The sequence below is a fragment of the Lissotriton helveticus genome, chromosome 1_1, assembly GCF_964261635.1.
Source record: "Lissotriton helveticus chromosome 1_1, aLisHel1.1, whole genome shotgun sequence".
NCBI classification, from domain to species: domain Eukaryota; kingdom Metazoa; phylum Chordata; class Amphibia; order Caudata; family Salamandridae; genus Lissotriton; species Lissotriton helveticus.
In genome coordinates this window covers 580,657,850-580,685,055 of record NC_136057.1, presented here as the reverse complement: position 1 = coordinate 580,685,055, position 27,206 = coordinate 580,657,850, and the positions used below count along the sequence as shown (strand labels likewise).

The 27,206-nt window shown below is 49.2% G+C and overlaps 1 protein-coding gene across 1 annotated transcript in view; it reads right to left on the bottom strand.

The window, feature by feature from the left end:
• CMAS (cytidine monophosphate N-acetylneuraminic acid synthetase) overlaps positions 1-27,206 on the bottom strand; it is a 312,398-nt gene that overhangs the window by 15,894 nt on the left and 269,298 nt on the right. The window contains exon 8 of the mRNA XM_078674080.1: positions 26,498-26,651. Within this exon, the coding sequence (XP_078530206.1) occupies positions 26,498-26,651 (154 nt within the window). The remainder of the gene's footprint in view (positions 1-26,497; positions 26,652-27,206) is intronic.

The window sequence follows — 27,206 nt, the reverse complement described above, 5'->3', positions numbered from 1 at the left end:
ACCCTAGGTATCAGTTCGCAGAACGGGGAGGATGGGCGGGGCGGTAAGGAATCTAATACTAACTACTGTTTCTTACAGATATATCGTTACCGAAGGTAAGTAACTTGTTCATCTGAAAGAAACAGGTTAGTATTAGATTCCTTACCTTAGAATAGATACCCCAGCAATACCAACCCCGGTGGTGGGTCTGCGAACCAATACAACCTACACCAGAAAGTCCTGGAGGACCGAACGGCCAAAGAAGCCATCCCTCCGGACTTGACTGTCCAGGCAGTAGTGCCTCGCAAAGGTGTGCAGCGAGGCCCACGTGGCCGCCTGGCAAATGTCCTGCAAAGGGACTCCCCGGCCCAGGGCAGTAGTAGCCGCCGTGGCCCGAGTGGAATGGGCCCTCAGCCCAACAGGAGGCTCCTTCCGAGCCAAAGAGTAGCATGCTTTGATGCACAGGACGACCCACCGAGAGATGGTCCGTTTCTGTACCGCCCTTCCCTTCTTCTCACCCACGTAGCCAACAAACAGTTGGTCATCCACCCGGAACTGGCGTGTGCGATCCATATAGAATGAAAGCGCACGTTTTGGGTCCAGACGATGGAGCCGCTCTTCATCCTTTGAAGGATGCGGAGGCGGGAAGAAAGAGGGCAAGGTGATGGACTGCCCAATGTGAAAAGCAGAGACTACCTTGGGCAGGAAAGAAGGTCTAGTCCGAAGAACCACCTTATCAGGATGAACAGACAAGAAAGGAGGTTGAATAGAAAGAGCCTGGAGCTCACTCACTCTCCTGGCAGAGGTGATGGCTACCAGGAAGGCCGTCTTTAAGGTGAGAAGACGGAGAGGACAGGAATGAAGGGGCTCAAAGGGAGCGCACATCAGGAAAGTCAAAACCAGGTTCAAGTCCCACTGAGGCATCACGAACGGAGTTGGAGGATACATGTGCGTGATGCCCTTCAAGAATCTCAACACAATAGGGGACTTGAACAAAGATGGCTGATCAGGTAGCCTCAAGAAGGCGGAAAGGGCAGAAAGATAGCCCTTGATAGTGCCCAGAGCAGAGCCCTGCTGGGCAAGGGAAAGGAGGAAGAGGAGAACCTCAGACAGAGGGGCAGAAAGGGGATCCACAGCCTTCGCTGTGCACCATGCCACAAATCTGTTCCACCGGCAGGCGTATACCGACTTTGTGGAGGGACGCCTGGCTGCCAGAATGACATCACAGACTTCAGGAGGCAAGTCAAATGGCCTCAACTGTCGCCGCTGAATCTCCACGCATGGAGGTGGAGACTGGACAGGTTCGGGTGGAGGACCGTCCCCTGCTGCTGCGACAGAAGGTCCTCCTGAAGGGGCAGGCGGATCGAGGGACCGACTGTCATGCTGAGTAGCTCGGGATACCAGTACCTTCGAGCCCAGTCCGGAGCCACAAGGATAACTTGGGCCCGGTCGCGCCTGATCTTCTTCAGCACTCTGGGCAGAAGTGGTATAGGCGGAAAGGCGTACAACAGACCGCAACTCCACTCGCGCCGAAAGGCGTCGCCGAGCGAGTGCCGTCTTGGAAACTCCAACGTGCAGAACTGATGACATTGCGCGTTCTCTTCTGTGGCGAATAGATCTAACCAAGGCTCTCCCCATTGCTGAAAGAGGCCTCTCGCCACATCCGAGTTCAGACGCCATTCGTGATCCACCGAGCACCGACGGCTGAGTTCGTCCGCCCTGGCGTTCAGAGAACCTGCCAGGTGTTGAACCGTCAGAGTCACGCCCTGACGTTCCAGCCATTGCCAGAGGCGCAGAGCCTCTTGGCAAAGGGTCCACGACCCCACACCGCCCTGTTTGTTGCAGTACCACATGGCGGTGGTGTTGTCCGTGAACACCTGCACTACACTCCCGTTGACAAAGGGGAGGAATGCCTTCAGTGCTAGGCGAATCGCCCGCAGCTCCAACATGTTGATATGGAGCCGGGACTCCGCCGGAGACCAGAGGCCTCTGATCTCCGCCTCTCCCAAGTGGCCACCCCAGCCTTGGAGGGACGCGTCCGTCACAACCACGTGCTCCGGTTGGGGAAGGGAGAGGGATCTGCCCCTGACCCAATCGCGGTCCGTAAGCCACCACTGCAACTGTCTCGCAGTGCCCTCCGAGATCAGGACATGGTCGGATAGGTTGCCCTGATGCTGGGCCCACTGAAACTTCAGGTCCCACTGCAGAGCCCGCATCCGCCATCTGGCGTGATGCACCAGAAGGATGCAGGAGGCCATCAGCCCCAGAAGCCGCAGCGTCAACCTGACCGAAACCCGGGATAACGGCTGAAAGATGGGAATCAGAGCCTGAATATCCCGGACCCGCCGTTCCGGAGGATAAACCCGAAACTGCGCCGAGTCGAGAACCGCTCCGATGAAAAGGAGCTTTTGAGAGGGACACAGGTGTGATTTCGGCACATTGATGGAAAACCCCAGCTCGTGCAGGAGGTCTGCCGTCATCTGAAGGTGGTGGACGACTGTCTGGGGCGAGCCCGCCTTCAACAGCCAGTCGTCGAGGTAGGGGAAGACTGAAACCCCTAACCGGCGCAGATGAGCTGCGACCACCGCCATCACTTTCGTGAACACCCGTGGGGCGCTGGTAAGGCCGAATGGGAGCACGATAAACTGAAAGTGCTCGTGGCCTACCGTGAACCGCAGGTAACGCCGGTGGGCCGGCAGGACGGGGATGTGAAAATACGCATCCTGCAAGTCCAACGCTACCATCCAGTCTTGTGGGTCTAGAGCAGCCAAGACCTGAGCCAAAGTCAACATCTTGAACTTCTCCTTCCGGAGGAAGCCGTTGACGTTCCGTAGATCCAAGATAGGACGCAGGCCTCCCTTGTCCTTCTTGGGTACCAGAAAGTAGTGGGAGTAGCAACCACACCCTACTTCTGGCCCAGGAACGCGCTCGATGGCCCCCTTGGCCAAGAGGGCCGTAACTTCCTCCTGCAGAAGTGTCAAGTGGTCCCCCGACACACGGTGGTTCTGCGGTGGCATGGCTGGAGGAGTGGACTCGAAGGGGAGGGCATAGCCCCTTCGGACAAGCTGCAGCACCCACCTGTCCGATGTTATCGCGCGCCAGCGGGAGTGGTGATGGCGAACCCTGCCACCCACTGGCGTCACGTGAGCCCGAAAGCTCGGACTAGGAAGGCTTGGATGCCGCAGCGGAGGGAGGCGTGGACTGACCACGACGCTGGCCTCTACCGCCACCACGGCGGAAACCACGGGCGCCACCGCGCTGGGGAGCGCTCTGCGCCGCGTGGCTGGCAGCACGTGTGGGACCTCCCCTCCCTTGGCCACGTAAGGGCCGAAACGAACCCGTCTGCTGGCGCTGGGTCGAGAGACCCAAGGACTTGGCCGTGACCCTGGAGTCCTTGAAGCGCTCCAGCGCGTGGTCCGCTTTGTCACCAAATAGGCGACTGCCATCAAATGGCATGTCCATAAGTGTATTTTGGACGTCTGGTGAGAAGTTGGCAGATCTCAGCCAGGCATGGCGACGAATCGCCACCGTAGTGGACATGGCCCGTCCCAGTGAGTCTGTGGTGTCCAGACCACAACGGATCGAGTACCGCGCCGCATCCCGGCCTTCAACCAAGGCCCGGGTGAGCTTGTCCCGCACTTCCTGGGGGCATTGCGGCAAACACTCCTCGACCGTATCCCACAGGGAGTGGGTGTAGCGGCCCAAGAGGCACGCGGTGTTACAAGACCGCAGTCCAGCGCTCAAAGAGGAAAACACTTTTTTACCAAATTGGTCGTACCTCTTTGATTCCCGGTCGGGCGGAGCCGACGGAAATGCGGACTGTGAAGTGGAGGCCTGGATCACCAGACTCTCCGGGGAGGGATGGGTGGACAGGAAGGCAGGGTCGTCCGAGCATGGACGGTGACGCCTGGCAACGTTCCGGTCAACCGGCGCACCAGAAGCGGGCCTAGACCAGGTGCCCAGAAGGACATCCGTCAGGGCCTCATTAAACGGCAGCAGAGGCTCCTGGGGGCATGACTGCGGTTTAAAAACTTCCGTCAGAATATTCGGTTTGACCTTCGCGACGGGGAGCTCAAGGTGTAAGGCCTTGGCAGCCCTCATCAGGACCACCGAATAGGCAGCACCTGCCTCGGACGCCACAGGGGACGGAGAGACAAACCCAGGGTTGGGCGACTCGTCCAGGCCACTGGCATCACCCAGATCACCTACCCAGTCCACATCATACTGGCAGGCACGGGATAGAGGGTCCTCAGACCCCTCCCAACCCTCTCCATACTCCTCCTCATCATACCCATATTCTGGATCGACGATATAGACATCGGGGTCAACGGGCCCCATCGGCGTCGGATCCGGCGTCGGCCGACGCCGGTCCGGCTCCGAGTCCGGAGTCGGGGAAGAAAGGGGGGTGGCGCCGCGCGGCGTCGGTGCCGGGGACCCGACGCCGGCCGGAGCCGACGGCGGAGTCGCTGCACCACGCGGGGGCGGTACCACGGGTTGGCCCACAGGAACCGACGCCGGAGAGGCCGGGAGACCAGCCGGCGACGAACCAGAGGGAACCAGCGGCGCCGGGGCCGGAGCCACCGGCGGCGCCGGGGCAGGAGCACCCGAACCGCTCGGGCCCCCAGACGGGACCGACGGGCCCGCAGGCGCCGAAGGCCCCGCCGGAGAAGACCTCGCCCTCATAGCAATGAGGAAGGCCTCGATCTCCTCACGCGACGCGCCTTCCCCAGGGACCGACAGGTGTGGGGTAGACGGCGTCGGCGACCCATGCGGGACCGCGGGGGTGGGGTCACCCGAGCCCCCGGCCGCAGCACGCGGGCGTCGGGGGGAGTCGGGGGTGCGATGGCGACGCCCCGACTTCTTGTGCTTACCTGACGAGCCGGAGGAATGGTGGCGACTCCCGGAGCGCCCATGGCGGCTCCGCGACCGTTCCCTCGACCGCTCCCTCGACCTCCGACCGGACCGGGACCGCTCTCGACGCGGGGCCGACACCCGGAGCTCGAGAAGCTTGCGGGACCGCTCCCGCCTAGCTTTTCCAGTCAAGGCCCGACAGTCGACGCAGGACTCCACGTCGTGGTCCGCGCCCAGACACCGGAGGCAGAGTCGATGGTGGTCGGTGACCGACATCAGGCGGTCGCACTCGTCACAACTCTTGAAACCGGGCATCCTACCGGCACCGTAAAGATCAATTAGTTAACAAAAAACTTGGTCAAAAGACCGGAGTACTGCTCTTCGGATCTGCGCTAACTGGCGCGGAAAAAAGAAGAACTGACGTCAGCGCGCGGAGGCGGCGTCTATATACTCCAGCGACGTCATCACGGCGCACGACGCCGACGACGCGGAGCCGCAGGGGACGCCTGCAGACGACGCCTACCGACGCGCAGGGGTACTGCTACGCAAAAGTTTCCGGATCCAGACTGACGCCTGGGGATATTCTAAGGTAAGGAATCTAATACTAACCTGTTTCTTTCAGATACACCTTTACTAATCTAAGCACATGTTGAACAATATTTGGCCACCAAATTTCACATAAACATTCTGGTTACATATCGCAAGCTCATTTTAGTAACCCACGGGCCCAAGCAATATGTGGAGAGCCATAGTGTTGGGAAAGAGTCCATTACATCCAGTAGTTCATTGATGTAGGAGTTAACTCTGTCGCGGCACAGCAGCCTTTTCTGAGGGAATAATGACCTTTGGCAGACTCTTCCCTCGCACTATTGGCCTTTCAAATGTGAACTTCCACACGACTGACTCTGCCCCAGTCATACAGCCATTTGAGAGCTGAACCCGACATTGGCCTGCTCTGTGTAAAAATAACTGGTTCCTAAGCACCAGCATACCTTTGAATGTGGACTCACTTTGCATTTGTTTTCGTGGCTGTGCTTGTGTTTGTTTTGCTCTTCCCTGCACAACATAAATCAAATCAACAGCTGGTACTCGGATTCCCTTTATTCGGATTGTAGTTAGGGTTACCACCGTTCCTAGGGAAAAACACTGGCCATGTGTTGGTATTTTGAGATGCTGGAAGGGCCACAGGGCATTACTTGAAAATGAACATGCATACAATCCTTTGCATTCATTTTAACACTGCAACTCAGTTTACTTTTACTTTGTATGTCATACAAAAATAGTTTAGACACCCCTAAATACGTTTGAAGGGATTTCTTCTTTGTATTGGTATTTTAAGTGTATATTTCTAAAGGAAAAATACTAGCTCGTGATAATTGGCAGGGTCATGTAAATTCCAGCAATCCTGGTAAAGTACTTGAAAGTTGGCAATTATATTTGCATATCAAGAGAGCAGTCTACCCTAGAGCTCACACAGGGTGTGCAGCCGGACTAGCCTATTCACCAAATGATGCCAAGTAAACCCAGAAAAGTGGACAGACCTGCCCACTGAGAACGTGTGTGACAATGCCTCTACACTTATATACTCTCGTTTTCCACCCTTTAGCGCTGGCAGGTTTGGAGCAGCAGGTCTGAACTGCTCATTTTCCAGATGGAGACTGTGCACACAACAAGGGAAAATGTATATATGTGTGTCTAGATGTGTGTGAATAATAGACAGGACATGTGAAGGTTGAATGCACGTAGCACTTCCTGTCCACTGTCAAGCCCTGTTTATCTGTATAGTATGAAGTTCAACACCAAGTAGTGTCAAGTTTATGCAAAATAGATAGGCTGGGTGGTGCATATTCGCTGTGAAATTTTGTTTCTAGATCTCTTATCCTGAAGTGTTTAATTAGTGTTTGTGTCTGATATGTCACAGCAGAGAAATGCATACGTTACTGACATCTTTCTAAATACCTGGCTAAGGGTGAGCAAAAGGCAGACGCAGGAGAGGGGAAATCCATAGTTCTTCCTTCTAGGACCGCCCTGCCAGGCAAGAACTTCAGACTGTTGGGATTAGGCGTGTCTTGCGTCTGAATGAACATGCACCTCACAACACCAGCAGCGAGCCCGGTGACTAAGCGGCAACCAGGGAGGGGGATCAACCCAGAGCGAGCACAGCGTTTGGCCACATGAAAGGACGTAAAAACATAACATAATCCCACGGGCCTGACTCTCCAGTCGCATAAACACGTACCTTACAGAGCTGTTGGCCTTGGGATAGCTCCTCGAAGGGGTAGCGCTGGTGACACTTGGTGCACGCGTACAGGGCAGAGGCCATCCTGCTGCCGAGTAGATGCCGCGCTGCTCAGGTGCTGGACACCGGCGATGCTCGAAGTCCGCACACCCGCGCCTCCAAGAGTCTGCTCCTCACTCTGCCGGCCTTTAGAGGTCTCGGACTCCCAACCCTCGGCCGGTCCCTGCTCTGCGGCTGGTCTCGGTGCGGCTCTGGGGTCCCGCGCCTCGGAGGAAGCCTTCCGTCTGTTCCCGGTGTTTTGAGACCGTCTCCTCCTCTACTGCTCTAGTGATCGTACTGCCGTCACTCGGCCCTCGCCAGGAAACCCGGATGCAAACAGGCCCGCACAAAGGCTCGAAAGGGGGTTTGAATCCGCTCTGCCAATGGAAAGGTGCGCAGGCGGCTCGGAGGCGGGAGGGGGGCGGGAGAGGACACGGACGGCGGGAGGGGGGCGGGAGAGGACACGAACGGCGGGAGGGGGGCGGGAGAGGACACGGACGGCGGGAGGGGGCGGGAGAGGACACGGACGGCGGGAGGGGGCGGGAGAGGACACGGACGGCGGGAAACGTGCACAGGACAGCGAGGGGGGGGGCGGAAAGGCACACGGAGGGGGCGGGAATGGACAGACTCAGTGAAAGGGGAGGGAACGGGAAAAAACGTAACTCCGCCCTGGGAAAAAATCTCGGGAACGCCCCCGAATCTGGTCCGGCCTTGACGGACAGATCCGGCACCCAATGGCTAGCCTCCATTTATGGAGCTAGCCAATGAGAGCCGGGGGACGTTCCCGAAGTGCTTAGTGTAGACATAGGATTTCACCTGCGCTGAAAAGCTGCGCAGAGCGCAGCCTTTCGGCAGGCGAAACCCAAAAAACAAAAAAAGCTTGCTCAGGCTGGTGCCGATGTCCTGGTGTGTTTACACACTCCTTAATGGACCTCGGCAGTTCAAACCCTCGCGAAAACGAGCTGGAAAACCTCTATTTACAGTGGCTTTCAGCTCGTTTTTCATGCATTATCGTGTCAAACTGTAGCACTGTGTGAGTTGGCAGGTATGTGGTTATGTTGTAGAGCGCTCAGACTTCTAGTGATTACATGGCACTTGTCTAGTGAAATCTGAAACCTAAAGACGAAGCAGGTTATACACACATGCATTGAAACAGTGTATGCGGTCCTCACTGCAAATGTACTTTTGTTATAGAACACTGCCATCTCATGGTTAAATGGTAGTACTGGACTGCACATAGGGAACTGCAATGCACTGCATATGAATGAAGTAAGTCATACGTTTAACACATATGCAAAAGTCAAATAGAACAGAAACAAACAAAAAAAACACAAAGCACTTAAATGTGACCACGAACGGAACAGGTTATGTAATGTATATTGGTAAAGCTCACTATAACCGTTGAGGGTATCCAGATATTTAACATGGGTGTGTGTGCCTAGTCCGGTCTAAGGTAGAGGGTTGGCTAATTGAAAAAGCCAGGTCAGGTCTTCAGCTTCTTACAGAATTCAAGAAAAGAGAAGGCTGCTCTGATGTGTGGTTGGAGGCTGCTTCATGCTTTAGAAGCAATGTAAAAGAGCACCCTTCCTCTTGATTGCGTGAGATGTGTGCAAGTAGGATCCCTGAAGGGTGGAGGTATATGAGTGGTTGATGAAAGGAGATGGGACTGTTCAGGCATGTGGGGCCTACGTTGTGTAGTACCTCGAATGTGTGTGTGAGGAGTTTGAAATGAGGGAGTATGTGTATTGCTAGCCAAAGGTACTTCCTGATATGGAAGTTCTGTGAAGGAGGTTAAGGTTGAGCCTGGCTGCAAAGTTCTGGATGGTTTGTAGTCTTCTAATGAGTTGCTTGTTAATTACGGTGTGCAGGGTGCTCCCACAGCCCTATTTGCTGGTGACTAGGGTGTGAGGGATAGTTTTTCTAGTATTGATTGGGAGACATTCAAATGTATTCCTCAGCATCTTCTGGGTCTGAAAGTAGATCCCATAGTAGTGTTAACATGTGCAGTGATGTCCAGTTTGATGTTGATGACTATTCAGAGGTTCCTGGCATGGATGCTGCGTGTGGGTCAGAGTATGACCGGGCACCAGCTGAAGTCCCATGTTGAGCTTTTCTTACTGAAAATCACTACTTCTGCCTTGATCTAGGGAAAATTTGCTGTCATCCAGTTTATGACTTCAGTCATGCAGGCGGAGAACTTGTTTCTTGTGTGAGGGATCTTGCCAGAGAGGGCAATTAAGAGTTGTGTGTCATCAGCAAAGAAGAGGATGTTAATGTTGTGTGTGTGGATGACGGCCAGAGGAATCATGTATGCATTGAATAGGGTTGGGCTGAGTGATAAACCTCGAATAATTATAACAATCCTGAACAAGGAGTTTATTTACAGCTGTTTTCTCCAAGATGGCTATGACCCCCCCCCCTCGCCCCAACGTGTAAGAAAGCCTCTTCATTCCCACTACTGATACAAGTTTCATACTTCTCGAAATAGATATCGCTCACATGGTTTACTTACAGACTGGGTACTTTTGATGGAGAAAAGGCTACACACTTATCAGATTTGCTTATCAAACAAAACACAGGGGCAGTTCACAAATATTTTGAGAAGTTAAGTCAGGCTTTGCCTGGAAAAATGTATATATAAATGAGTAAAATATGCCTGATTCATACAGATACAAATACAATTTTATTTGATAGTTAAAACCATTACAAAAGATGCATAAATGCACTTGCCAAAGGAGGGTGAACCTTTGTGACATTACCATTCATAAAGTTACAGAGCTGCAAGTTCAATATGTTACTCATACTTCACGTTACAAAAAAACCCACAAACCATTCAGCTCATAAAGGCAAAAATTAAGCAATGAATAGAATGCACTAGAAATTTACATTCATGGCTACTTGGTCACTATAAAATGACATTCTACAAAGTTACTATCAGGTAAGGTACTAGGGCTTGTAAGGTGAGAGTGTGCAGAACAGACCCTATGAACACTTGACTAGGGGACATTGTGAGGTAAGCGACTCACTGCAGGCTCGTTGAGGTTTGTTAGTTCTGTGTCAGTACAACATGGCTACTACTGATTTGACTTGGCAAAAAATATTTTAACATGATTCATAGTATTTATAAATATAGTAACTACTTGTGGGTGATCATCTTTCAAGCAAAATATAATGGAATAGCAACAGATTTGAATCAAAAGAATCTCGCAGCCACTACACTACGTACATGCGTTTTGAGATTAAAAATGGGCAGGTTCACAAGATATGCACAAACAATTCGGATTTGTCTTTCCATTTCCTACATTTCTGTGTACTCGGCCACTGTGCCCACTGGGGAAGGAAGTCTAATATTGGGAGAAGGACAAAATGTAAATGCTTTGATTTAAATTTCAACATCAAATAAACTTTATTCGGTTTTAACATTAAACCATAAAAGTCATACAGACATCAATAGAATAGCTTCCAGATTACAGAATGCCCATTAAAAGACATCCCATAGCATCAAAACACAAGATACAAATACTGAAATGCATTACAAGAGTTAATCGCAGCTTGCCCCAATTCTGACAGCGACCCCTAGAAAGTTGAGGGTGCACAAGACAGTTTCCTTAGATAGAAGTTGTAAAAAGATAAAAGCAGGTCCCACCCCCATGAAACCTAAAATGTATGATAAGCGGAGTTTATCTACTAAATGGGTGTGCGGCCTAAGTTGTTTGAAGTTACCAGGCAAGCATGTTGTCTTCTTTGCAATATAGACCACCTCGGAAAATTAAACCCGTTCAGTAATTTTATTTATTGAAGATTTGAATGAATAAAATATATTTGATTTTCACAGGTCATGTGCCCCTTAAAGGCTCTGGCAAATAGTTTAGAAATATGCACCCGGATTTTTGCACTGGGATTTTTCCACAGTCAAACTTTTTCCCCCAAATGTAAAGTATTAGGGTATTTATCTGGATTTGATTTTAGCTTAAACAGTATTACAAGAAAGCAGATTTTAGTACTAAGTGCTGATCCAACAGGCCAAGCTAGCTCAATTCTACTCTATCAATAAGATGAGCACTGATGAAGCATAAATAAGGAGCTGCAGATGTTACATTGCAAAGCATTAAAAATAAAATCCAAGTTTACCAGGAAAAACCTCGGTTCCATTAGCTAATGCGGAAATTAGCTTGGCCTTTGTTACTGCGAGTATATGTAGGGTTCAGGGTCGCCCTCAATATTACTGTAAAGGCAAACCATAATGAAGACACTTTTGGTTTCCTGAATTTAGTGAATTTCAGTGTTGGCGATAGTCTCTCTCAATGAACCAAGCACCTAAATATTCACATTTGAGGCATTTTCAACTATTTGACTGCCTAAATGCCTCAGGCATCTGGCAAAAGCAATCCACCACATTTATAACTTCTGAAGGGCAATAACAGTGTGGTTTAGTATCAGTGTCATCTGCGTACTGGAGGGCAGTTATATGTCCTGAACCAATTTTTGGAGAATATGATTTCTTAAATTGCGGATTTAAGCCGTAAACTTGACACTTCAAATTAAAAAGCAAAGGTGCGAGCATGCACCCTTGTTTGAGGCCTGTGTTTGATTCGTTGGCGGAGACTGACCAGTTTGTACCAAGCTTGATCTTGACTCAAGGATTCAAATACAGCAGCTGGATTGCACGTAGTAAATGTGGTGGGATGAGCCAGCTATCCATTTTTTCCATAGGTTATTTCTGTTAATGAGGTAAAATGCCGCAGAAATAGAAAAAAGATTTATATAATGTATATTACTTTTACATTGCCTTCTCATGGAGTATGGATAAAGACACTAAATTATTACTGGTTCCCACCACTGCTGGGTGCTGGGAAATCAGTTCGACTGAAAGGTATTAGATTGAAGTGATTTGCCTAAACTTCCAAGTCTTTTTGTAGCAGTTTTGCAAAATATTATGACTCTACATCTTTACAACGCTATTAATCTGCATCTGCTCAGGTTTGGAGTTGAGCCTTTTTGTATGCTGGCTGTTAATATCGTGCCGTGCCAAGAATCCGGAAGTCACTGAGGCCAAACAATTTGAAAATAAACAATAGAAGCTTGCGGCCATGCAATCAATATCAAGTTTGCATAAGGCATTCATTTTGGGTCGGGCACTCGAATCTGCTTTTCCTGAATATCTGCTTTGCTTGTTGAAAGGTACACAAATGAGGAATGAGAAACTTGTGGATGTATGCGCGTATGCCCACATTGCAACAAAATACCCTCATATAGAGTAACAATGTGGGATACCAATGCGTTGAGTGGCAGATTGTTGCCAAACTCGTGTAACCCTTTTTCTTACCTATATATTTGCCATTACTTACGATGATCTCAAACAGATCTAACCAGTTCATGTATTCCTGAATCTTTTTGGACTCCCTAAGAGCACTTTTTTTTACTCCCAAAGAGCACTTTTATAACTTTTTTCCAAGTCTTTTTATTCTGCATCTGTGTCATCCGAACATTTATGCAGTACCCTGATCTCCTTAGTTAATAAGGAGTTCTTTTCAGGCAACATTTTAGTTTACCAATCGTTTACTATTAGTTTGATATGAGATATCTGGTCTCAAATTAATTAGTAACTGGTTCCATAGTTGCTCTCAAGCCGTTATCTTAACTTGCTGGACAAAACGGACTGTAATAAAATACTTCTTTCAGCCATCACAACGGTTTAAAGTTCTAAAATTACATCGTATCCTACTCAAAACTCTCCAATTCTTCACAGGATACTCCTGAAATCAGCTCCTATTTTTCTGTTTCACCTCACCACACCACATCTGGTAGACCAGGCATACGGTCTTCCCCCAAATCATTTTGCTTCCACGTTTTGCTGAATATTTTTGTTGGCCATACGACTCTGAGCACTTCATCACTGCTGATCAGTGTAGAAGTGCATGTGCTTCTTGCCTGAACGTGTGTAATTGATGTATACAGGATTAGCATATTTAATTTACTTGCGAGTCCCTTGTAAAGTGGTATACCATATACCCAGAGTCTTTAAGTCAAACGCTACTAGTGGGCTTGCAGCATTGAATGTGCCACTCACATACCTAGCCTTTTAAATCTGGCTCAGGCCTGCCACAGCAGTGCCTGTGTGTGCAGTTTACTGCCACTTCAACTTGGCATTTAAAACTACTTGCCAAGCCTTAAACTCCTGTTTTATTACACATAAGTCACCCCTAAGGTAGGCCCTAGGTAGCCCTAAGATCCAGGTGCGACAGAAGTAAAAGTTAAGACATGTACTGTGATGTTTACATGTCCTGGTGGAGACAAACAGTTAAATTCGTTTTTTCACTACTCTGATGGCTGCACTTCTCACAAGATAGCAGTGGGCATTCCTTAATACACTTAAGCTGTAATTACTGATCAGAGATGAGTCGTTTTTTCTTGTTTCATATCTTTGGAATGGTAATGATAAATCCTACCTACTGGTAAAGTTGGATTTAACAATCCCATTTTAGAAATGCTACTTTTAGTAAGTGGACATTTCTCTGCACTACTGCACTGTGTGACTTGCAACCTGTGTCCAATACACACCTGGGGTGGATGACAGCTACACTTTGTGCATTCCCTCTAGACAGCCATCTTTGACAGCTGCAGGGGGATGTGCTCTAGGGGGATAAGAGGGGCCGGTGCACGGACGCACTGCTGGCATGCCCAAGGCAATCCTGTCGGCACCTGTCCATGCTTGTTTCACACCAGCCATGCTTACCAAGTTTCTAAACAGCAAGGCCCATGTAGAAGGTATTTACCTCTGGAGATTTTAGTCAATCCGGGTGCCGTATGTCTGGAGTAACAAGACTTGTTTTCCCCTGCTGTGTCACTTACCTGCTCTTTCAGTCCCTTTAAACCGCATGACGGCGGGCTGCTTGTGAATGCCCTTTGGGTCAATTTGCTCCCCTCCACCTCCCACCTCCCCTCCCCAAGGCCTGTAATCATTGTGTCAATATGGTAAGGATTCAGAAACATGAATATATATATATATTTTTTTTTTTGTTTGATATAGCGCAAACTAGATATCGGGTATCAGAGTGCTTTACATGAGCACCAGTTTTGTTACAGATGAACACATTCATTTTTGTTAGGCACGGGGAGATTACATGATTTGCACAGAAACACAGGATGTTGAGCATCGTTGGCGAGACTCGAACCCGGTTCTGCAGGTCCGAGGTCGACCGATCTAACAATAAAGCTACATCCTCTCCCCTAAACGTTAGTTTTCTTCATAAAAATACCCTACACGTATTTGAGCTTCTTAGGGAGAAACATCTGGATATTCTTTTCCTTACCAAGACACAGATGAGTGATAGCTCTGCCCCAGATATTGCTGTCCCTGCGAGCTATTCAATCATGCACCAAGATAGAATAGGTAGGAGGGGTGGGGGTATAGCACTAATTTCTAAACGCTCCTTTAGACTTTGTTAGAAATGGGGGTATCTAGTTGGCAGAGGTAGGCACCTTTGTCCAAGTAGGGACCCTTCTTCCTAAGGGTGATACACTTATCAAATACCCCCTGCTCACCCCGTTGGTAACTTGGCACGAGCAGACAGGCTTATCTCAGAGGCAGTGTGTAAAGCATTTGTGAACACATACACTAATAACGTGAAAATACTACAAATGGACATCACATCAGTTTAGAATTTTTTTTAATCTTTATCTAAACTAAAACAAAACAAAAACAAAAAGCCACAATACAGTACTAAAAATATGATTCTTAAAAAAGGTAGAAACAGTTCTGTTCCAAGAAAATGTAGGATGAGACACTTTTACACAAATTATCTGGGATGATTTGAAAAAGAAAAGCAAAAAGGGTCACCGGGAAGGCGATACGTTGGTTCCTTACACTCCGGGAAGGTGATGCATCCGTTTTTTACCGGAGAGGAGGTGATGAATCTGTTTCTTACTGCGTGAGAGGTGATGCATCAGTTTCTTACTGTGTCCCCCATGGATACAAAAGACTTGACACTTCGATGCGTTGCATCACGATCCGGTTCGATTCGATGCGATGCATGAAGACCCAAGGATGCGCTGCGATGACTTCAGCAGCGTCCTCTCGATGCATCGGTTCTTCTCCAAAGGGGCCTGCATCAGAATCAGTGCAGTGATCTCGGACGTCAGAGATCGGTGCACAGGATCCGTCGCACTGCAGATACTTCAGCCATGAACATGTGCTGCATCAAGTCTTCGGCCGCTGCGGAAAATTAGTCTCGCACAGCTGCGATGCGTCGGAAACAGGCGATGTGTTGATTTTCTCAGTTCTTGCAGTTTCCAGTCCCAAAACAATCTCTAGAGGCTCAGAACACTGGCAGACACCTCCCAGTAGGTCAGAACTCCCAGCAAAGGAGTTTAAGGTGGAATAGGGGTGAAGTCTTTGTGTCCCCGAGACTTCAGAACGGGAGGCAAGCTCTAGTTCAAGCCCTTGGAGATCTTCCTCAAGCAGGTGACACAGCAAAGTCCTTCTCATTTCCTTGGCTGAAAGTTGCCATTGCAGGCCACCCCGGACAGCAACCAGCAGAGGGGCAGTATTCCTCCTCGGTTTCTCCAGCTCTTCTCCTTGGCAAAGGTTCCTCTTGATTCCCAGAAGTGATCAAACAGTCTGGGGTTTAGGCCCCTCTTTTTAGAATACAAAATCCTTTGTTGTCTGTGGCAGAGAAGCTCTTTGCCCAGCAAAAACCAGTTCGGTCCTCTCTGGTGCAGCTTCCTGGCAGGAGGTGAAAACAGCATTGTCCAAGGCAGACCAGACCCATTAAGGTGTGAAAGAAATCTCCCCCTACTCTGAATGCATCCAAGGTCCATTCAGCCCAGCCCGACTCACCCTAGTAAGGCAGGACACACCTCAACCCCCCCTAGTGCCTGTTTGAATAGAATGCACATTACCAGCCCCTGTCACTCCAAAGCCAGACAGTCCATACACAACCTAGCAGAGTCGCACTGGATGGTTAGGCAATAAGAGATCTACTTTCTAAAAGTGGTATTTTCAAATCACCCTCACTAAAAGATGCATCTTCACATTCTGAGTTCAGGCATATCAAACTGTAATTGCCTATCTTGTTCCCACGGCAGTAATATTCAGAAGATGTTATGAGCAAACTCCCCATTCTATCCTATGGGACAGATAGCCTTACAATAGTGAAAAACTAAATTGGCAGTATTTCACTATCAGGACATGCCACACACATCAGGGCATGTCCTATCTTTTACATACACCGTACTCTGCCCACAAGGGTACCTTGGGCCTAACTTCGTGGTGACTCATATGTAAGAAAAGGGAAGGTTAGGGTCTGGCAATAATCTACCTAAAGGAGGTTTTCAAAATCAGTAACAAGATTGCAAACTCCCTCGCCCAATCGCAGCCCCTAGAAGCCTCTCTGAAACTCTGTTCTCAAGTTTGACTTTGAGAACAAGATTTTAGGCATCGTGGGGTCCTTAAAAGCTGCTGGTATTAACAGCATGGATTCTCATGGGTTGGACAGCCTAGGATTATTCACTGCCACTAATAGCAGCGAGCCAGGCCGGTATGTAGATCAGCCCTTGTTAGCTCTGGTTAGAAACGGGGTCCCTGGCTGGCCAAGGCTTGCGCCAAAGTCAGTCAGATCACCATTCCCAAGTCAGGGCAAGGAAGTTACACACCAAGATAACCCCTGCTCACCCTCTAGGTAACGTGACGCGAGCAGCAAGGCTAATCTCGGAGGCGATGTGTAACGCGTTTGCGCGCGCACCCATCAACAACACCCAAGGCCCACCACAAAGGAAACTCCACACAAGGTTATATAAAAAATAGCCTTTGTATTATAGTAAAACACATTAGATAAAAACACACACTTTACAATGTGCCAACAGGCACGGCAGAATTTACAGGGGATTATGTACAGGACAGGGCCACCTGGACCACTGTCAGGGGTATGCACTTTTAGACCAAGCACTTGTTGTAATTAGCACTTTGTAGGAGTAATAATACTTGTAGGTATAACACTAGCACATAGAACATATAATGACTGTAGCACCAAAATAGTACATGTAGCACACAACCAGTGATTACTGGTAAAGGGTAAGTACCTCCTACACAACCCTAACCACCTTATGAAATTCACGCAGGGAACCAGGACCTTACTAGCAGGACCTATAGAAGGAAAAACAATCACCTAAGCATCAAACACATAGCGAAGGGAAAGAAGCAAAACACATGATGCCTAAAAACATTCAGAGGTGTAGGTAATAAGAATTGCGCAGAAATCACATTAGCAAGTAAATCACAAATTGCGCAAGGTGCACATAGTCACAACACCAGAATTGTCCCTCAGGCCAACTGGCCTCTCAAGGGCTCAAATGCCCGTAGTTCAAAATGTCAGGGCAGGCTGCGCAGGCAGCCAAGAACAAACCTAAACGTGGCAGCTGCCCACTAAGTGCTGGGCAGCTGAAAACACTGAAGGTGCCAACGTTGGAGCCTCGTGGGCTCCAGAACAACAATGGGGCCAAACACAGCGTGGGACCCTCGCAGGCTCTGACCAACTGACTGGTGTCTCCCAAGAGCCTCGTGGCTATAACTGAACAGAATGGCACTCAAGAGCCTCGGGGCTCTAAAACAACTGTGGGCTGGGAGCCTCGGGGCTCTGCAACAAAGAATGCCCAGAGAGCCTCTCGTGGGCTCGAAACACCTATGCCCCCTGGACGTTGGAGTCCTTCGTGGACTCGAGATCGCAAAACGGCCCTCGTTGGAGTCTCCCTTTCTGGAGGCTCGAAATAGATAATGGCCACTGGGAGCCTCGGGGCTCCTAATTACAAATGCCCCTGGGGAGCCTTCGCGGCTCCGACTCAACTCTGCCCAGGAGGAGCCTCCGCGGCTCTAAATAGCAAATGCCCCCTGCTTTGGGGTCCCACTCGGGCGGCGCCCCGGAGCCTTTCTGCCTGCTCCCTCCCACTCCGTCACTCACCGGCTTCTCCTGCTCCTGGAGGCAGCAACGGCGGGGGCTGCAGGCCCTTTTCAGAGCTGCGGCGAGGGCAGGCACGGCACTGTGCCTCGCGCCCCTACTCTCTTCTCCTGCTTTCGCCGGTGTCAGGCGGGACTGGGCAGCAGGCGGGGCTCTACCGGGCATGGGAGCCCCGCGTACCTCACCTGCTCAGTCCCGGCCGCCTTTCTTTTCCTCGTGCTGCCCTGCGAGGGCGGGACTTCCGGTTCTGGCCCCAGAGCTTCCGGGTCGTCGCGGGCAGCGCGGCGGCCCACCCAGGCACTGTAGGCTGGGGAATAAATCAACCGAGGGGTAGGCTCCCTCGAGTTGAAGAATAAACGGGGTGAGCTCCCGTCCAGGGAGCGGCAATCTCTCGGGGCAATGCCGGGTGGGCACAGGCTGTGAAAAATAAAGCGCTCCCAGGCGCTACCAGAAAATAAAGCAAAACGCTCCCCGGCGCTACGGAAGAAATAAAGCGCTCCCAGGCGCTATAGTACAGGAAGCGCTCCCAGGCGCTACCAGAAAATAAAGCAAAACGCTCCCCGGCGCTAGGGAAGAAATAAAGCGCTCCCAGGCGCTATAGTACAGGATCACAGCGCTCCCAAGCGCTGAAGGGCAAGATAAAGCGCTCTCAAGGGCTACAAGTAAAATAAATCTCCAGCAAAGTTCTGGAGGCAGGCAGGGGGGCAAGGCTGGGCCCAGAGCCAGCTCACTGGGCCTCCAGGCAGGGAAGCAGTCCAAGTGGGGGTCCGCCTTGCGCCCAGCAGCAACAGCCCCCCTCAGCAAGGATCCTGGAAGAGAACAAATTGTAAGGGGACACAGCCCCTTCTTATACTGTAAAATCCTTTGTCTTTGCTCAGGGTGAGGGGAAAAACCAGTCGCAGCTGGTTTGTATTGTATTGTATATTAGATTTATAGAGCACCTTATCATCCAGGGGTCTCTAAGTGCTTTAGCAGAGGGTGGACACGGTACTGTTAGGAGGCCCCGTTAGGCAGTACCCCATGCCTCCTGGAACAGCACTGTTTTCAGTTTTTTCCTGAAGGGTAGTGAACTTGTTTCTTTGCGCAGGCTCTCTGGCAGATTATTCCATGCACTGGGAATTGTATAGGAGAAAGTGCGCCCTCCTAGGGAGGATAGTTTAAACCGAGGGCAGACCAAGAGTGCAGCCTCTGCCGATCATAAGTTCCTGCTGGGGGCGTATGGAACAAGACGGTCCTTGATGTATTTTGGGGCTTGCCCGTACAAGGCTTTATGCGTAATGCATAGGCCCTTGAACTTGGCCCGCTATTTCACCGGCAACCAATGGAGTTTGTGAAGGAGAGGGGTGGCATGGGTCCTTCTTGGTTTATTGAAGATTAATCTGGCGGCGTCGTTCATGACTATCTGAAGTCTGGACAGCAGTTTTTGAGGGATACCGACATACAGGACGTTGCCGTAGTCCAGTCGTGCCAGGATCAGAGTTGATACTGCTCTCCTGAGCGTGTCCACCGTCAGGATGGGGGAGAGTTTACGCAGTTGTCTCATTAGGCCCACACATGTGCCCACTACGGCTGAGACCTGGGCTGACATAGTGAGATTAGTATCTAAAAATAGGCCTAGGCTTTTCACTGCTTCTGCTGGTACAGGGGAGGGCCCTAATTCAGTGGGCAACAGGAGATCATTCCATGGGCTAGATGCCGTCGTAATTGCGAGCACCTCGGTCTTGTCAGGGTTTATTTTTAATGAGTTGGCCGTCATCCAATTAACAGTAAATTTTAAGATGTTTTGCATTCTCTGATATGCCATTAGAGAGTTGTCAATTTGGATGATGATCTGCGTATCATCGGCGTAGTTGTATATACTGCAGTCCATCTGATTTAGAGCTGAGATGAGGGGCTGCAGATAAGCGTTAAACAGTAGGGGTGATAAGGCTGAGCCCTGAGGGACTCCACATGTGATATCTGCTGCCTCCGATACCAGGTCACCCAATTGGACTCTCTGAACCCGTTCGCCAAGGAAGGATGTCAGCCATGCATGGGCAGTGCCCTGGATGCCGAGATCCCACATCCGCGACAACAGTAGGTCGTGCTTGACCGTATCAAATGCCGCGGAGAGGTCTAACAGCACCAGGGCACACGGGTTTTTTTTATCTGCTCTAAGTCTTCGGTCGTCCAGCACGGAAAGCATGACCAATTCCGTGCTGTGATGGGCCCTAAAACCGGCCTGGTTAGGTTCCAACAGGAGGTTGTTTTCAAGATGTTTTGAGAGAGTGGGCAACACATGTTGCTCCACAATGTTAGCTAAGAAAGGAAGTTGTGAGATGGGCCTGTAATTTTTCAAGATTTTTGTATCTGCCCCTGCCTTTTTTAAGAGTGGGATCAGCCGGGCTTCCTTAAGGTTGGAAGGAACCTGTCCTGTTGAAAGCGAGCTGTTCAGGAGCGATAATATGTCGTCCTCCAGCCCCGACCAGGCTTGTTTGTAGATGCTTGGGGGACACGGGTCTGCCGGTGAGCCTGATTTGACTCAATCCATTACTGTTTTCACAGTTTCTTTAGTGAGTAAGGGTAGTGAGGTTAGGGGTTGGGTAACTGTTGGGATAGTTTTTGTCATTATTCCCACACAGTCTAGTCTAGGGGTGGTCTCGATTTCTGTCAGGAGGTCTGTTATCTTGGTGGTAAAGAATGACTGACATTTTTGGCAGTCTTCTTGCGAGAAGGAGGGGGGCTGTTCCTTCTTTTTCCTCAGTTCTGACAGGACCTTGAAAATTTATTTCTGGGGAATCGCTGCTGTCGCGATTCTATCTTCATAAAACTCAGCTTTTCTGGCCCTGATAGCTTGTTTGTAGATGGTGAACTCTTTAGCATATATGGCTTGCGTACTGGGATCATACCCCTTGCGCCAGGCTCTCTCACTCCGGCGCAAGGATCGTTTCAGGAGCCTCAGTGCGTCATTGAACCAGGGTGCACCTTTACCCTTATCTCCGATTTTTACCCTTCGAGCTGGAGCCACTACCTCAATGGCACTTTCCAGTTTTTGTGACAATTTGAGGCTGGCCGTCTCAACGTCATCCTCTGATAGTCTATTAAAGTGAGAGGGTAATTTCTCTAGAGTGGAGATTAGTGTGTCAGTGTTAATTGTATTCCACTTTCTCACGACCTGCCACTCAGCGGGGGGAGCTACACTTTGCCCCGGGAATGCTATTCTCCCCTGCAGTAGGTGATGGTCTGACCATATACAGGGCGATATGGTGATGGGGCTCAGCATCGGGACTGATGTCCAGATCAGGTCCAATGTGTGACCTTTTTTATGTGTCGAACCAGTCACCCTCTGGGTTAGATCTAACGAGGTCATGGCCTCTTCTAACTGTTTAGACATTGCGTCTTTGGGGGGACTCCTACCAGAGATTGAAATCTCCCATAACCACGAGACCCTCATACCTTGTTCGTAGGTCGTGGACCAGGCCCAAAAAAGGCTCGAGGAAGGCTGGGGAAGTCCTAGGGGGACAGTAAACAAGGAGTATCACCAGGCAATTGGTGGCAGAACAAAGCTTGACTCCCAGAATATCCGTGCCCTCCAGACTTTCTGCACAGATGGTTTCAGTTTTAAGAGATTTATTATAGAGGAGGGCGACTCCCCCGCCCTTCCTACCATCTTTCCTGTTGTGAATAATGGCACTGAAATTAGGAGGCAGCGCTGCCACCAAGTCGGGCATGGACGAATCCTCTAGCCATGTTTCCGTGACCCCTAAAACATCCAGGTTGCCGTCTTGGAGCAGTGAAAACACCTTCAGATTATGTTTTTAGAGGGAGCGTGTGTTGAGCAGGGCAACGCTCTGATGTTACCTTTCCTCTTTCCCTCCTTAAGCTAGTCTTGTTAATAGATGGCTTGGCTGTGGGTTTCAGCAGCCCCTCCCGCCTAAGTATCGCCACTGTTTGCGGGCTTATGTGATGGGTTTTATTATTTAGCGCAAGCAAGGCTTCCCTGGGATACCAAGGCCCTGGGCCAGGGGTTGTGGCCCCTGGTCCTGGCCAGGCGCGGACGGGCGCAGACGGGCTTGCCTTAGGCGCGCCTTCGGCGCGCTGCCGGTGCGCCCGTCCGCTGCGCTTCCGGGTTGATAGCTCCATTTTGTAGTGGCGAGGGCGGGAGGGGCCGAGCACTAGTCTGCTCGCCCTGCTCCTGCTCCTCACCCAAGATGGCGGGATCCCCAGCAGCACCTACTCGGCTGCGATGGGGGTGGTGAGGGGATAATTCGGAGACCAGTTTGCTACTTCAACTCTGTGTCAATCCACCACACGGAGAGACACACCGCAACGGTCCGGTGACAATTAGGTGGCCCAGTGAGTATAAAATAAGTATATTTGTTGACTCGTATAATCAGTGAACAAATAAAGAAAATGATACAATTCAATACAATTTAAAAGCAACAGTAAAGTTTTAAGGCAACGATCGATTTTTTAAAAGCAGCACAATATCGGGCAAAAGTCTCTCCTTACTCGTCCCGGCTTTCCGCCTCAGGACACTTAATTCAAAACACTCCACACGCAATAGCAATATTGATGTACTCAGCCTCTCATTCTATTTACTGGCAGGGCTAGGGACATTAGAGGCACCAAAGGGGGCGGAGCCAGCATTGTGTGGGGAAAGCCCAGCCCTATTCGGGACCTAGGTGCACCCCTCCCTCACATCACTCATACTAATCTCTCCACTCACCACCGGGCAGACCCGTCCAGACTCCTGGAGCCAGGCTCACCAGCCAATCACACGCCAGCACACTCACTGCACAAACACACCAATGTCTAGAAGTGGCACTACCCCACTAGACCCATACATGCCGCATACATCATTGCGCAGCATTCAATCTCACAAGTTCGTCGTGGGGGCGCAGAGTGACGCTGTGGGGGCGCAGAGTAATGCCAACGCATATGTGTAGGTCAGAAATTACTTGCAATTTATGTGACAATAACCACTGCTCTGATTTTTTTAATGTTTAGATTTCCTTTGTAACGTGCCACTCACAGAAATACCTAAACTCCCAAAATTGACCTTAAGTTTATGTATGTGATAATTCTGACATACTGGCAGAATTTGCACACTCGTGAAGTTACGTTACAAATGTAAAATTCAGCTAAACCTGATGATTCGCTGATTTCAATTTGAGATCTTAAATCGATTTCTTACTTGATGCATGAATCTAGACAAACATGAACGCAGTCTGATGTGGAGTCATTTAATGCACGCTTGCCTGACAGTCCAAACATACTTCAGGTGTTGTGTAGCATCTGTTCTGTGGCACGTTATTAAAATCATTTTTCAGCAGTTCTGAGCAGAGGTTTCCCCCATTTTATTGGAGGACTGTGAGCTTGCCCTTAGATCCTGTAAGTCTGAGTCTACTGATGACCCTTTCCTCCCCGAATCCTGGGTGCAGAGGACATGAAGCCCGCCCTGAATGTGCTGATCAACAACTCATTGTGCTATGCTTGTGTTCCCAGTTGCTGGAAGGAAGCCAAGCTGATCCCACTGCTCAAACAACCTTCTACGGATTAGTCCATCCTGGCCGACTACAAGCAGATTTCCTGGTTACTAGCATTTGCTAAGATCCTCAAAAAACTTGTCAATATCCAACTTTCCAGCTATCTCAACACTAATCAGTGGCTGCATCTTACCCAATCGGGTTTTTGTCCTGGATACTGCATGGATTCTGCCTTGGTTGAAGTCTCAGACACTATGAAAAAGGGCTGTGGAAAACGGGAAGAAAGTGGCCTTGCTGCTTTTAGACCTCTCAGCGGCATTTGATACGGTTTCTCATCCTATCCTGATTCAGCACTTGCAGGATATTGGGTTGGGTGGCACCACCCTGGCTGCGTTCCTTTTTATCGAACAGAGATCAGTGGGTGTGGATGCCACCATTTGCATCAGACTAAGTCCATGAAGTCTGGGGATCCTCATGGTTCTGCCTTGAGCCCGAAATTGTTCAATGTCTATATGCCCCACTTTGGCAACCCTGGTGGAATCCTTTGGAGTCCAGATCATCTCTTATACTGACGACACACAGATTATTCTAACTAGGGACGGGAACATCTCTGGTGCACAATGCAGATTTCAGGCGTGTCTGTCAGCAGTGTTTGAATTGATGTGCAATACAAGCAAAACAGAGTTACTTGTTTTTGGTCCTCCTCCACCCCCCAGTCATGGGGTAGTGTAGTTCGGCCTAATTCTGCTCTCACACCTGGTATGGTGGTAAAAAAACTGAGAGGGAAGTTTGATAGTAACCTCTCCTTCAATCCGCAAGTGGGATAGGCTTTGGCGTGCTCATGTTTTTGAGGAAGTTCCCTTTTCTTCTGCCAGCTTTTTGTCGGAAGATGGTAGTCCATACCATCGTAACATCTCGGCTGGATTACGCCAATGTACTTTTCTGGAGTCTCCTTTTGTACCAGCTTAGGAGACTCCAGTTGGTGCAGAATGCGGCAGCTCAGCTCTTGATTAACATTCCTAGGAATGTCTTGGTTAATCGACATCTTAAGGAGCAACATTGCCTTCGCATATGGGCTAGAGAGAAGTTTAAGAGATTGGCGTTTGCCCACAGAGCTTTCTATGGTATAGGCCCTATATATCTATCAAAGTCTCACACATTAGCATCCTTCCAGAACCCTGCACTCGGCGGGCACCTTGTTGGCTGTTGTGCGTTAGACAAGGTGGAAGAGATAGGGAGGCACTTCCTGCTCGGCGATAGCTGCTGTTAGTTGGAATGCCCTTCCCCTACTTCTTTGGGCAACTAGGTATGTGGATTCTTTTAAATGCAGTTTGAGAACTTGACTTTTTAATGATGCTTTTTTGATTACGTTGCTCTTGTGGCAAGACCTGGTTTACTGGACTTTTAGCACCGCAACACTTTTGTGTAGCTGTGCGCTTTATAAGTACTATTACACCCACATCAAAGGCACTTTTGGGTATAAGCACCACGTGTCTGACCCCCTAAAATCAGGCACTACTGGACTGTAACTGAAGCTGTGCAAGAAGAACTGCTGTGCTGCTTGAAGTACTCAACAGGACTGTTGATCAGGAAAGCCTGCTTTTCTGCTTCTTGAACTGCTGCTCTCTGACTTTGCTGAAGGACATTTGGACCCTGCCTTCACTCAAAGTGTGCTCAACTGGGGCTGCTTTGCTTGCCTCCTGTTTGAGCCTTAGGGATAGCAAAGTCTCTACCCCTGCTCCTATGCTGGGCTCACTGGAAATGGCACAGATACTTGCAACACACTCTGGCTCCAGTCTATGGAACCGACGCATCGCCATTAGCACGTGGGGGAAAGCTGACGCATCTTCAACTTGTGGGACCCGCATCGACGCAGGCCAAGACTTATCTCACTGTTGCGACCAGGAAAGCGATTTTGTTTACTAGCGACTGTGTGGGTCCTCTAGCTGACTGGCACTCCATTACGGTCAGTCAGATAATAATCTATTTTTCTAAACCTGCGAGGAGTCTTTGTGGTGCATTCATTGTGTTCCTGTGTGTGTTGCACAAATACTTTACACATTGCTTCTTTGGATAAGCCGGACAACTCTGTGCCAAGCTACCAGAGGGTGAGCATAGGCTATCTTTTAGTGTGTACTTCGCATACCCTTACTAGAGTGGCGATTCCGGTCTGGCCTGGGTGCATACTTCAGCCAACAAGGAATTCCAGTTCCAACAACGTAATTTTGTGGCTTCTATTCCCCCTTTCAACCACCACCCCACTTCCCAGTCTCAGGCTACTCTGTGGCTCCCTCGTCCATTCAATGATGCTTCCCTTTTGATCTCTTCCTCGCCCTCTCCCCTACCCTCTTCCCAACTGCTTTCTATACCTTTACTTAGGACTTGATTTAGGACTTTAAATCTTTTTTTTCTTTTAAAGAAACTGCTCATCTTACTCCAAAAAAGAACAAGGAGCAAAAAAGAAAGAGAACCACAAGAACTCCCAGTACAAAAGTACAAACCAGACACATAAAAAGACATCAGGAAGTGCCTGCTGCCCTTGAACGTGCAACAAAAATCAATAAACCCAAAATGGCAGGAGAACAGAGGGAGCAACCGAATAAAAGGTGCAATATGAGAGCTTACTTTCTGAATAATATTCCATTTCAAAATGCTACATAACATAGCCCAGATTGAGAAAACAAGAGACAGGAAAATTGGGATTTGTGGTAATGGATAAGAAGAGATGCATGAAAGTGAACAGCAGGGAAGAAGACAAAATATTAGCTAAAATGAATGTGCAACAGGCAGAAAGAATCAGGTGTGTCATATTGCTGATATATTAAAGCTGCTTCCATTTTTGCACCACAAATCTTGGAACCGTTTAATTATTGTTTCAGCTATCATTATAATTGATAAGATACATACAATGTTTGTTTACACGGTCTGTGCGAAACCCACAGATTAAAAATCAAAAACAATTTACTGACCCATGTATGCTACTTCGTTCCAGGAAGCCTGAAGAGCCTTCATTTCTTTCTCTACAGTAGTTTTCTTGTCTTTCACATTCACTTCCATTTTGCAATCGAACTCAGATAAAGGATTTGTCTTTCCAGAAATACTCCTTTCAGAAATAAACATTACCTGTTGGCACAGAGGTAAAACAAGATCAAAGAAGTTTAAAGTAGACACAAGTGTGGACAAGGCAGCAGCACAATTGTGATGAAGAACATGTTTATGTTGGCGAGTTGATTACTGGTATTTTTTCAGAGGATCAAAAATGGTATATAAGGGCTAGGTTGTGCCTTCCAGGCATTCGCAACCAAGACAATGCAACACCAAATGTGACCCAACAAAAAACAGCCCTCGTGCCATTAATCCAAGAGTGTTCTAGAGAGAGCAGTCCGCAAGCGGAAAACCAAGGGAACTGCTCCAGAGAAACATTTAGCAGTAATATGTACGTTTAGGTCTCCACTTTCTAATATTCCTATTAGAATACCCAATATCATCGCGTTAGAAACAACATCAACAACGCAACTCTCATTAGATACAACTGAGCTGGGAACATTGTGGGAATCAAAATTGCCGGTTTCCTCGTTTAAACAGGTGGTTAAGAGGATTGCTGAGAAACACTCGTTCCTCAACGACAAAATAACTTTTAGCGCCCGAACCCACGCTTGGATGACTATCAAATCGTAC